Source organism: Chenopodium quinoa, unplaced genomic scaffold, assembly GCF_001683475.1.
Source record: "Chenopodium quinoa cultivar QQ74 unplaced genomic scaffold, ASM168347v1, whole genome shotgun sequence".
NCBI classification, from domain to species: domain Eukaryota; kingdom Viridiplantae; phylum Streptophyta; class Magnoliopsida; order Caryophyllales; family Amaranthaceae; genus Chenopodium; species Chenopodium quinoa.
Genome location: NW_018743204.1, coordinates 2,910,347 through 2,922,657, shown reverse-complemented (window position 1 = coordinate 2,922,657; position 12,311 = coordinate 2,910,347). Strand labels below are relative to the sequence as shown.

Sequence of the window (12,311 nt, the reverse complement as noted above, 5' to 3'; positions counted from 1 at the left end):
AACTAACGTATCTCTACATAAAATCAATCTTACATAAATCACACCAACTAATTAAACTTACTCTAAACAAAATCAACTTAAACGTACATATACTTAATTAGTACCAAGGATAATCTTCCACTCTAATCCCAAACAATATGAAGGTACATTTAGGACCAAGAATGGCAAAATTAATACGGTTCTCCAATCGAAACAACACGACTTGAATGATATTCCCTAGCTTCAACACCTTGTCCGCTCTCAATTTGTTCCACTGGTGCGACAATGTGTATCTAAATGAACCCTTGTCGTAGTTCCATCGACTTAGACGCATATTGTATACAAACGACCCCATGATCACCTTGACGTCCTTGTTAACACCAACTTTCTTTTCAAGAAAAGCATCCTCGTCACGGCTCAGAAATACCGGAACAATTTGGCTCTTACGGAGTGACAATCGTGATTGTGTACCATTCAAATCAAATGCTGTAAGCTGCCTGAGAGAATATGGAAAATGTTTGTCGTGCCTTTCTCATTGATTAAACATTCAAATATATACATCAGTATACTAGGTTAAGCTAGCTAGGTAAAACTAACTAAAGATATACACAAAATAATATGCAAAAATATTATTTACAAAATTAGATTATTTGCATAATTTATCACACCCCCACAGGCGAAACGGGAGGTTTGCGAACGCTGAGACTGTCCCAAAATAATCATCAAATAAAACCTTAGGCAGACCTTTAGTGAAAATGTTTGCAATCTACACTAATATCGGGATGGCACATGTAGGACACGAACTTCACCTCATTGAACTTTCTCACGAACAAAGTGTATGTCCATCTCAATATGTTTAGGGCGCTGATGTTGTGCGGATTACTAGAGAAATAAATGGCACCAACATTGTTGCAATAAACTAGTGATGCTTTCAAAATAGGACATTTGAGCTCTAGCAACAGATTTCGAACCCAACGGGATTCGGAAACAACATTAGCAACCCCTATGTATTCAGCTTCAGTAATAGACTTAGACAAAGTGGGTTGTCGTTTCAAAGACCAAGAGATCAAATTATCACCAAGGAAGACACAGTACCCTGATGTAGACCAACGAGTGTCCGGACACCCGCCCCAATCGACATCTGTGTATGACAGTAGGGAAGAAACAAATGACCTATATAAGTGCAAACCAAAATCTGACATACCTTGAATATAGCGAAGTATGCATTTCAACGCATTCATGTGCTCTACTCGAGTAGCGTACATAAACAAACAGACTTGTTGCACTGCATATGTTATATCTAGTCTTGTGATAGTTAAATACTACAAAGCACACATAAACGACGGTAAGACGTCGGATCATCATATGTAGTACCAAAATGAGTACTCAATTTCCCTTTAGAGTCAACAGGAGTAGAAGGCGATTTGCAATTAGCCATGCCTGCTTTTTCAAGAATTTCCTGAGCATATTTATATTAAGATAGAAATAAACAATTCTTATCCCGGGATACAACAATACCCAAAAAATAGCTCAATTTACCCAAGTCTTGCATCGCAAATTCAAAGCTAAGTTGTGAAATCACTTGTCAGCGGAGACTCAGCGGAGACTCTGAAGGGGTAATAAGAACAATATCATCAACATAGAGAAGAATGTAAGCAGTATCATTACCATGGTGATATATAAACAGGAAGTTATTAAATTTGTTGTGAACAAAACCAATAGTAGCCACAATAACTCTTCGCCTTTGATTTTCAATAGTCCCTTTTTTTTCCTAGTTAAAGCTTCATTTTTATTAGTATTTCGGTTTGTGAATTTCTCGCGTTGTTGACATCAAAGAAGTTTTCCAACTTAAACACATACACAGCAAAAGAACACCTCGTGGAGGAAGAATGAAGTGTATGATATAACCCGAAAAGCCTTGCACCATACCAATTACTCTGGAGCCTGGATAATCATAAAAACCTTACCAAAACCTTATCGCGGACCGAGAATTGCCAGATGACCCGGAAACCTCGAGATGGACATTGAATGCAGGTTGAAGAGAACCGAAACCTGCAATGGCTCCTAAGCCAATTTGCGATGGAAGATGTGGAGAGATGAAACGACGACAGAAAATTAAATGCATCCTGCTGTTCAAAAAAAGACACTTGACACGATTCCACTCCTAAGGAACGAAAAGCATAGCTACTTCCTAGGAGTCCAGGAACAAAACCAAGAGAGTCGTGTGTTTGAACGACTCTGCCATGAGAAACCTTGCACCAAAATGCAGGTTCCTTTCCTGCTACTCTACTAATGGAGAGTCTAAGAAAATGGAGGACTTTACTTACCCCAAACATTAAAAATGGGGAGCCTCCTTTAAGATTTAGATTAATCTATGATGACTATCTCTGTCATCACCAACACCAATAATGGGATGATAGTAACTGAATGAATACCCAAATCATCCCACAACCTAAAAGCAACAGGAAAAGCAAACAAACCTCTCCCCGCAAAACCACCCTCCTCCTGTAGACACCAAATGCAGGCTAAACCTTTTGCCTGCACAAATAACACTACCCCCTAGAAAACAAAACACAGCATACCTCCCAAACTGCAGAAGGGAAACACACATTCAATCCTAAAGCTCCCCCTCACCCGAAGACTTCTAATTCCTAGGGAAACATAGTCCCATCCTGAAAAGGTAACCCAAAGGACCACAAACCCACAAGCCAGTCACTGCCTAAACTTACATCCCTTAAACACAAGGGGAAACACGACCAGCCCAACTCCAAGAACAACAACACTTCAAAAGCTTCCATAACTAGAACTATCCTATGAAACTCCAACTCATGAACACGAAGAGAAAGAGTATTATTGAAATACACAAACCCAAACAACAAAACAAACAAACTATGCAAAAAAAAAAAAAAAAAAAAAAAAAAAAAAAAAAAAAAGCTAGAGTAAAACATAACTGAAACTAAAACAAAACAACTGACTGAAGCAAAGAAAACCAACTAATACCCACAAATCCACCCGTGAGTCCTGGAGAAGCAAATAGAACCAGTAGGCTACCTCATCGGAAGAATCAAAACTGTACCCAACAACTAGTCATCAAGGCCAACGCAAGAAGACCGCCTCCCCTTAATCAAACCTATGATTAAGGGAGTAAACCCTAGTCTTAACTTCACCTTTACCGTCGGGAAACAAATAACCAAATTCCTTTCAACGGCGGCGTTAAGAATAGCCTTGGCTCCTCAATTCGTTGGAAAATTAGATTCTTAAACACTTGATGACACACCAAAACTTGAATGAATCCACAATGAACTCGAAAAACAAAACCAATTTGCAACTCTTCTGTTTCTTTGCTTGAAAACGCCAAAAATGAAAACAAAAATTAAACTAAAAGTAAAGAGTATCACTCGCCGGCGATGGCTAAGAGAGGGGCGCCGATCGCCGGCGAGTAGGGGTTGAGATAAGTGAGGAAGCGGTGGGGCGGTGGAAGATAAGAACAGGGGTTTCTAGAGAGAGAAGCGAAGTAAAAAAAAAAAATTGTTTTTGCTTTTGTGTGGTTATTTTGTGATTTTATTCAAATGTGTTGTATCTAATTGTGCGGGGGTGTTGTTTTGGAATTGTAGAAAGATTGCTCCGATTGCCTCTCATGCCATTTCCTTCTCTCCCTCCTCTGGATTTGGCCTTTGATTTACTGTGGCGCTACCGGAGAAAATCTTAACTTTGATGAGCTCGAATAATTTCCAGAAAGGTATGATAATGATATCCATAACATCCTTTTTTAAGTAACGATGGATAGCATTAACCAAAACTTCAAACTTTCTTGAATTACGCAAATCAAGGACTCATAAATAGCCCCAAGATCGCAGACCTCCTCATCCACTATGAACACAGCCGCCACTACAGCCTGCTCAGAACACCATGTGGATCATCCAAAGCCACCATCACAAGTATCGAAAATCAAAGTATTGGCCCTGACCACTGCTTCTACTGCAGCCTTTCTACTCTACATGCATCACCCTCGGCCACATGCTACCTCCAAGACTGTCAATTACTTCGTAATATAGATAGAAGAAAAGATTAGAGGGAAGTAAAACCTGTTATAAATTTATAGCCAAATTCGATTCACTAACAGATGCAAGATTTTCTTAAAAGAAAATGTTTAGACTTCATGTAAGATTTCCTCTTAAATAAAAAGATGTACAAAATGAGAGTGAGAGATCATTGACTAGCCGATAACCGATATACACAACAAAATCACATCATGTGTGCAGCTATTTTTCTGAAAGCGTATCACTTTGAATAACTAACCAATATACACAAGAAAACCAAAATAAATGTACCAAAACTGCATTATCTAAGAATCTGCATCTACTTTAGTTTGTCCTTGTACTAGTCGGCCATTTTGAAGTAGAGTGGCAGGAAAGGGAGCTTGACAATTGCTTATGTGTGATTTTAGCCGTGGTATATTAGGGTGAGCACTCTTACAGCGATGGCAACGCAACTCTTTTGATAGAAGGCCCTCATCTTGTATTGAGGGTTTCCCAAATTTCTCAACGTCTTCGATCACATCAACTACATCTCGGAAGAATTCAGTGTTAAAAGAGTTCCAATGCTTCTTGTTCTTCAAATGCTGCGAGTTGAAGTCCTGACTGATGACATGAAGATGCAATTGCCTCATTGATGGAACCTGGTGTGCACAACAGAATAATAGAACTAATCAGGATCTTATCTTTACCAATTTGATGTTCTTTTCTCATGAGAGTACCTGTAGAACAGTATGTAAAGCAACTACTCTAGAACAAGAATTGCAAAAAAAAAAGTTTTTTTTTCCCTTCTTTTTTGGGAAGCAATTCAGGGAGTCATGCTTGTATTAACATGATAGCTATTAGCTAGGCACAATTGGAGCTTGGGATAGGGTAGTAACCATTAAAATAAAATGTACCCCACCTTTTACACAAAAATAAATAAATAAATAAATAAATAAATAAAATAAAACCACAATGACCCAGAGGCCCATTTTCTCAGCTGCTTAATAATTTAGAGCTAGACTTAGTTCTCAATTACTTTCACACTTCAGTTAGCTCACAAGATGACAAGAGGCAAACTTTCGTATAGATAGGCACAGAATATCACATTGTGTATAATTTCAAGGACAACTCTAAGTATAGCAGCACTTTGTTTCAATTATCACAAACATCATGGAATAGGGACATAGAACATAAATGAGCAGAGGAGGCGACATACTGAATGAAATCCAAGGCGGAAAATAAGGGATTCATCCTCCTGCAAGAATCTCTCAGTCCATTTTATGCCCACTTGCTGCATTGTTCTCAATAACTGAAGGTGTTCTTGGCACACATCTCCAACGCCATCCAGACCATTCAAACGAGCAAGCACAAGAATGTGTCGTTTTGCCTGTAAAAAATTTGATGTCCATGAACAAATTGAAGGCAATGTGTACGAAAAACAGGGGCCAAGAAGAAATTATGAAGAGAGATTCTTACCTTTGGGTAAGCATCATTTAGTACAACAACATCAGTCGCCGTGTCTATAACAGTGCTCTTATGCTTCTCAGGATTCATTGCTATATTGTATAATGCCTGAGCCCAAGATGACCAAGCTTTTGATGCACTCTTTGACTTGTTCTGTTTCTCCTTCTCCTTCTCCTTCCCCAAAACATTGATACCAGATCCAACTTCATGCTCCAGTCCCTTGTTTTTCTTGCTTCTTTCTTCATCGTGTACAATCTCTCTCTTTATCCTTTGCTCAGAAGCATTCTCATTTCTCTGCCCTCTGTGGTCCTGCAGTTCAGACCTCTTAAGAATGGACGCAAAACCTTCAAAGAGTGATGAGTAAGCCTCACGAAGGATTTTACAGCCCTCATCATAGTCATTTTTCAGACAATTTGGTCTTTGGGGATTCATATTTGGTCCAACAACATGAATGACATGTGTCACTCCTTCCCTAATAAACAAAGGTGAATCAGCGGGGACAGAAATGACTACAGCCTTTCCTGGAGCAAGAGAATTGGCTCTTTTTTTGGTTGCAACCTCTAGACTTGGGCCTGCAGCACTAAATATGGCAGCGTTCACACCCCCACCTCCGGGCTTGAGTCGCCTGTAACATTAATGTTAAATGATTAAACACATGAAAATATTTATGTAGTCAGTGGCATTTGTAATGCAGACGAATGACAAGTAACTTGTTTAAAAAGGGCATGGAATTGGCTTAGACCCTGGATGAAGAGGACTAGAGGAGAGCTGGACAACTAATAAAACTTATAAGATGGTTACTCTCACAGTCTCATTCTTCTTCTCTGATGTCAGATAACTCACATGAAAGTTTAACATAAATAGGGCATGATCTCAACAAAATATGATAACTGATTAAGAATGTCAATATATCTATTGAAAAAAAAAAAAAACATGCAAGGAAATGATAAGAAAATACAAGGTGACCAAATTTACCAATGTATACTCATTTAATAATCACTATCACAGCATCCAGCCAAGAAACTCAATTAAAAAAAACAGTACGAAACTCTTTCCTTGAATATGAATAACACATATTGATACCAAGTGAACAACTAGATAAGTCCGAATCAACCAATTTGTGGGTGAGGCACAGCAAGTAACCCTCTGACTATATAAAAAGTCTCCTTTGCACAATAAAGAAAGTAGCTCTTACATATTATGAAGTTATCCCTCAATGAGTCACTTCTCAATAACATAGCAAGTCACCCCTCAAACAACATAACAAGTCAGACTGGTCTCATATATGTTACTGTACTACATAGGTAATCCATCTCACATGATGACATGAACATTTAAAACCAAAATACAATCTCAGTCATCTTCAGAAGCAAGTATAAAATAGCAATATGAATGTCAACCAAAATAGTCAAGCCATCAATTATTGTCCAAACTAATATTAATCACTGCTTGTGTCTATTATGAACAATCCATCTCACATCCATGGATTTCAAAAATATAAGAACAAGTAACCAGACAAGCAATTGGATACAGATTACAGAGTACAGAGTCTTTTGACTTTTTCAGCCATAGCAAATTGCATCAAGCTAGCTACAAACTACCTTGGAAAATCCTATTTTAGGGAAATGAATTGGGGACAAAGAGAGAATGTTTTTGGACCACAAAGGATGGGATATCTTACAAAAATGCTGTAGTCACATGGAGATGGAGCAAGACTCAAAATATCTAGAAAAAATCAAGTTGAAATACAAGAGCAATCTTTAAAATCAAAATAAATGGAACTTCCTTCCTTATTGGACAGTCAGCATACAAGGCTCCAGGCAAACCCAGGTCAACATGAGGGCATCATATATATCCAGCCTGACTCCAACGTTTGTACAGATAGAATTCCCACGACTTGAACTCCTAACCTCCATGAGATTATCATAAGTCCTAACCTAAAAGCTGCCGAAATGGTCATCCTAAGTAATTAATACATTGACAAGCTAGAGAAGTATGCCTATCCTAATATCATTGGTAATGCTAGAGAAGTAAAGCTTGACTGTATGTAGCAGCAGCAAGATGCAAGCATGCACAAAGACAAATCTTGCTCAAGCTTTACATTTTAGAGATACAAACCCAAAGTAAGCAGTATTGTAAAGGTATAAATAGGAACACCATATATCTCACTATACACATAGCATAATTCAAACAGCCTTTAAATTCCATACCCTTGAACCCTGCAGATTGCAGAGCACTTGCATGAAAATAGTGTGTTTGAACGTTAATATTACCCCAAATAACTTATTTTTAGAACTTATCAGGAATTATGTTTCCAGAGATGGCATCTTCAACAATATGACAGTTTAGTCAACATGAAACTCACAAATGGTGAACAACTAAGAAAATGGATGCTTACCAATTAGCAGCATTGGCAATGACATTGCAGCGTAAGCCTCCTTTAGAATACAGACAAGTAACATCTCCCACAAATGTGGAGAATTTTTCAGGATTGATGTTTCTTTGTACAGCTTTAGACTTGACCAAAGACAAAATCTTTGATTTATGAGTCAAATCCACCAAAACAAGTCTAGCATTCTTCAGCTTACTCGAATATTCTTCTACTGTTTCAAGAATAATATCGGAGGCCTTATCGTGATCAAACTGAAAGTCCGCGGTTGAAATTGAAGGGAAAGCCAAGGTGACAGATATGTCCAAGGAAGAAGAATCCTCCTTGGAGTTCGTCAAAGCCGCAGCATCAGAAACAGACTCCAGTACCAAATGATGTTTGTGCTCCTCATTACTGGCCCCTTCAAAGGCATCAGGTTTGGATCCTTCACTACAGATTTGTGATTCTTTCACTGATTTACTAGAGAAAGAGCTCTGGGTCATACTTGAACCAGAACCCAAACTAGGAGGGTCAGCTTTTTTCAAAAACTTCATTATACCAACCTGGACCTTAGCATCTGGGGTCTTCTGACCAAAGCAGCCTGAAGGGAGAGCATCTTCTGCACTAAGTCTTCTATAGGTTATAATAGTATCTTCTACCTCACTCTCACTGTGGCAGATGGTGATCCGAGAAAATCCTTCACTCAGCTGTGGCAATTCCTTCTTTTGAAGCATTCTATTCACAACTGCAGCAGCTCTTCCACCCTGCAAATTACCTTCATGCCCTGTACGTTTAACAAACCGTGAGATACAGAGCTTAGCAGGCAAATCAAGCACCACAGCATGCACATCTACTTCAGAACTGCCAAGCTTCACAAATTCAGCACGCTGTTCTCTGTCCAGGTTGCATCTGTCAATGAATACACTTTTTTTGTCTTTCAGAGCAACAACTGCAGTGCTTATACATTGAGCTTTGGTTCCAGCTTTGCCCTTATTAATATTGTCCTGCAAATGAGATCAACCAAACAGCAGAACTTCCTATTCAGAAGTCAGTCACAGCCAAAGCAATGTCCTTCCAACCTAAAAAATAAGGTATAATAACTTCTTGGTAAGTTGGCCTACTACGTTCACATAAATTCTGATATGGGCTAGTAAGTTAAATCATAACCTTATATAGTCATATAAGTTTCAAATTGGGTCCGATAGGTTCGTGCTTTTAAAGGGAAAAAGAGCATATTCTAAGATATAGAGGCTTTAGTCACTTTACAGTATACATAAGTGGAGGTCATTGCAAATTAATACAAACTACGAAGTATCAACTATCATCTCATACAGAATTTTAATTCAATAATAAAAAGTCTATGAATACATGATATATTTACTATGTTTAATTACTGATGCTCTTGAAACATAAGGTGCCAGAATCCATCATTACAACCTACACTTTAATTATATGGACGATACTCAACAGCAAACACACGGGTAGAAGGTTATTTAGCAAACTCATAGTAACATACTACACTATTGTATACCACTTAACCAAGTATAGCAGCATATTCTCATGAAGGCTCAAAACTCCCTCAGAAATCACTAATTGATCCATATTGTAGAACTAACAAATCATATAATTAACATTTCAATATCATTAAGGATAATAGTTTCACGTCTGTCAATACACATCTTTTATAACATCAAGCTGTCAAAGGAGTATGTGCGCGTAGTGTAAAATTTCAACCGTTGCAATCAAAAATATATTCAAAACTCCAATAACCCTTGAAAGTATTTAACCAACATAAGATTAACCAAAAAATTCTTGCAATTTCTAGTTTCAATTAGAGAATAAATAGGAGAAAAAAACCTGGCAGATTCGAGCCCAGCGGCGAGAAGAGGCGCCCATGACAAGGTCACAGAAGGTGGACTTGCCGCTGCCTGGTGCACCCACCATTATTACTACCAAAACCTTTCCATTTTCTGCTTCAATTATTCACCCATTAAAACCCCATTTCAGTTTCACCCACAAAATTGAAGGATTGAATGTCAGTGCAAAAATCAGCAAAATTATTCATTGGTAGCGTAATTGTATAAGTTAATTATATAAATAAATTTTCGTCAAAATAATTCGAATAAAGGAAGACAAATATTGGGAATTACCTTTACTTGGATTAGGGTTGAAATTATCAACTTCCATTTCTTTCTCCATTGTTGTAAGTTGTAACTCAGAACACTTTTAACTTTTTTAATGGAGACATCGATAAATGTTCTTCAGTTTTTTTTTTGCCTTTAGATTTTTTTTTTTCTTTTCTATTTTATATTTGGGAAATTGTTCCGTATATCCCTTAGGTTTTGGAAAAATGCGTATCCTAAAAACTTTCAAATGCATCGTGTATCCTTGTGCAATTTTTATCTTACTCCCGCAGGACTGTGAGCATGATACTCCGAGCTCAAAACGATGTCGTTTTTAGCTGGGGCAATAGGTTTATAGTCAGCCTCTTCCTTTAGTATCCCCTCCTTCTTTCCGATGTTCTCTCTTTTCTTCTTGATATACTTTTTTTTTTAAGGGTTCTTCTTGATATACTTTGTTTCCCTCTATTTTCTTTCAATCTCTATGAATTTAATCCTCTTTTTATCAAATTGCAATTGTTCTGATTTTTCTCTAAATCCAATCAATCACTCTTTTTCTCATCTTTTTTCGTCAATTACTTTTCTAAATTAAAGCTGGTTTTTGCAATTTATTGGGTATCGAGGCCGATGATGCTCGATTTTGCGCAATTGCAAATTTGATGATTATTTTTGAAAAGTAACATATAGTTTAATCTATAACATGTGTTTTTTACAATTAATTTGCAAGTTCTAAAAGTAACATGCTTCTATTTATAAAATAACATAATGTTTTATAAGAATCGGAATAATATTCCAAGTTATAAAAATAACATGCTTCTATTTATAAAAGAACATTTATTAGTTCTAAATTAATATAATCAGAAATAACATTTATCAGTTCTAAAATAATATTTTAGTTATAAAAATAGTATGTTTCTCTTTGTAAAATAACATTAATTATTTTTAAAATCATAAAATCTGAAATAACATTGAGTAGTTCTAAAATAATATGTTCAATAACAGTAGATAACATGTTTAGTAACTAAAATAATATGCTTCTATTTACGTTTTTATGTTATTTCGTTTTGTTAATTTGTTATTTTATAAAATAAATTCTAGCGCGCTTTTTTAAGTTGGGTTTCTAACACATTTATTAGATTGGGCCTAGAGTAAAATACTAAGTATTCCACGAATACCTAATACTAACTCCCTGAGTTTGTACAAATATGCACTAAAAACCCTGATAATCTAACAAATGCACATATCATTGGCTTATCAAAGTAAAATCATGTCCATACTCCCTTTTAGTATTTTATATTTATATAGAAAACGCCTAAAAGCATAAATTACATCTAAATTATTTGAAATCCATCTATCATTCTAAATCCTAAACTTTTGGGTGTTAGTGTTTACTTGATTTATTAATTAAGTAAATACTAACAAAAAGATTTATTAATTAAGTTTACTTGATACTTAAATGTTTTAGCATTACGTACACTATCATTACATTGTAATAATTTAATATATTTTGATGCTTAGGGGGTCTTATTTTAACAAAATTAACATTTGTTATAAATCTAGGGGTATTTGGTGCTTTTTTTTTATTACAAATTTCAAGGGTAAACAGTGCATTTGAAAGATTTTAGGGGGCGTTTGGTTCGCAAAATATAGGTATGAGGTATGGGTTTAGATTGACTAAAACCCATACCATATGTTTGGTTGTCAAAAGTATGAATTTTAAACCCATAACTCAAACCCATGAGGTATGGGGTTTAGAAACCTTGGGGGGTGAGTTTGGCTCATTCCATTCCCTTAGGTATCAAATAAAAGGAGGGAATAGTGAGAGATTCCATTCCAGAATTGAATAAAACACATGATATTAAGTATCAAGTTCCAACCCTATTCCTAATTCCAAACCCATACCACTCTGCGAACCAAAAGCCCCCTTAGGGATATACAGAACAATTTCCCTTTCTGTTTTTATTGTTTCTAATCTTGTTGTCATAACAGTATATAATAAATAATCTAAATGCAAAAATTTATTATTAATATAAAATTAATAAAAGACTAAAATACCCATTCATAACTTTTAAATCCCGATATTCTACTATACCTCACATACCAGTATTTATACTATTCACTTTCCCCCAAAATCAACCCAACAATTCTCTACATCTTCCTCTCCTATTCCCATGAAGTTCTCTTAATGTTCAAGGAAAACTATTCGAAAAATTGTTTAATGATAAGAAATTTATAAAGCAAGTACATAAAAATAATATCTTAAACTAAATTATTTAAGCTCTAAAAATGAAATTCTGGAAATTAATTCTGGTACTCTGGTAGCTATTGTCAGGCCCCAAAATATGAAATGATGGTACCTTT

The 12,311-nt window shown here is 36.2% G+C and overlaps 1 protein-coding gene across 2 annotated transcripts; it reads right to left on the bottom strand.

The window, feature by feature from the left end:
- Positions 1-485: 485 nt before the first annotated feature.
- Positions 486-10,552, bottom strand: LOC110733905 (transcription factor bHLH140-like). 2 transcript variants are annotated; one of them, XM_021913981.1, is made up of 6 exons: positions 9,981-10,552; positions 9,688-9,803; positions 7,861-8,834; positions 5,475-6,087; positions 5,215-5,385; positions 486-4,657 (listed from the first exon to the last, which is right to left on the bottom strand). In XM_021913981.1, exons 1-6 carry the CDS (start codon positions 10,027-10,029, stop codon positions 4,325-4,327), a joined length of 2,256 nt encoding a protein of 751 aa, XP_021769673.1. In that variant the 5' UTR covers positions 10,030-10,552; the 3' UTR covers positions 486-4,324. The 2 variants fall into 2 exon arrangements, with proteins under 2 accessions (XP_021769673.1, XP_021769674.1); XM_021913982.1 differs by having other exon boundaries at positions 9,688-9,800.
- Between the last annotated feature and the right edge of the window lie 1,759 nt (positions 10,553-12,311).

Bases quoted from the DNA above. Each gene is read 5' to 3' on its own strand.
- LOC110733905 (XM_021913981.1), bottom strand. From the start codon at position 10,029: ATGGAGAAAGAAATGGAAGTTGATAATTTCAACCCTAATCCAAGTAAA. The intron at 9,804-9,980 runs GTAATTCCCAAT...GAATAATTGAAG, and splicing joins CAACCCTAATCCAAGTAAAG to CAGAAAATGGAAAGGTTTTG. The intron at 8,835-9,687 runs GTTTTTTTCTCC...TCTCATTTGCAG, and splicing joins GCTGGGCTCGAATCTGCCAG to GACAATATTAATAAGGGCAA.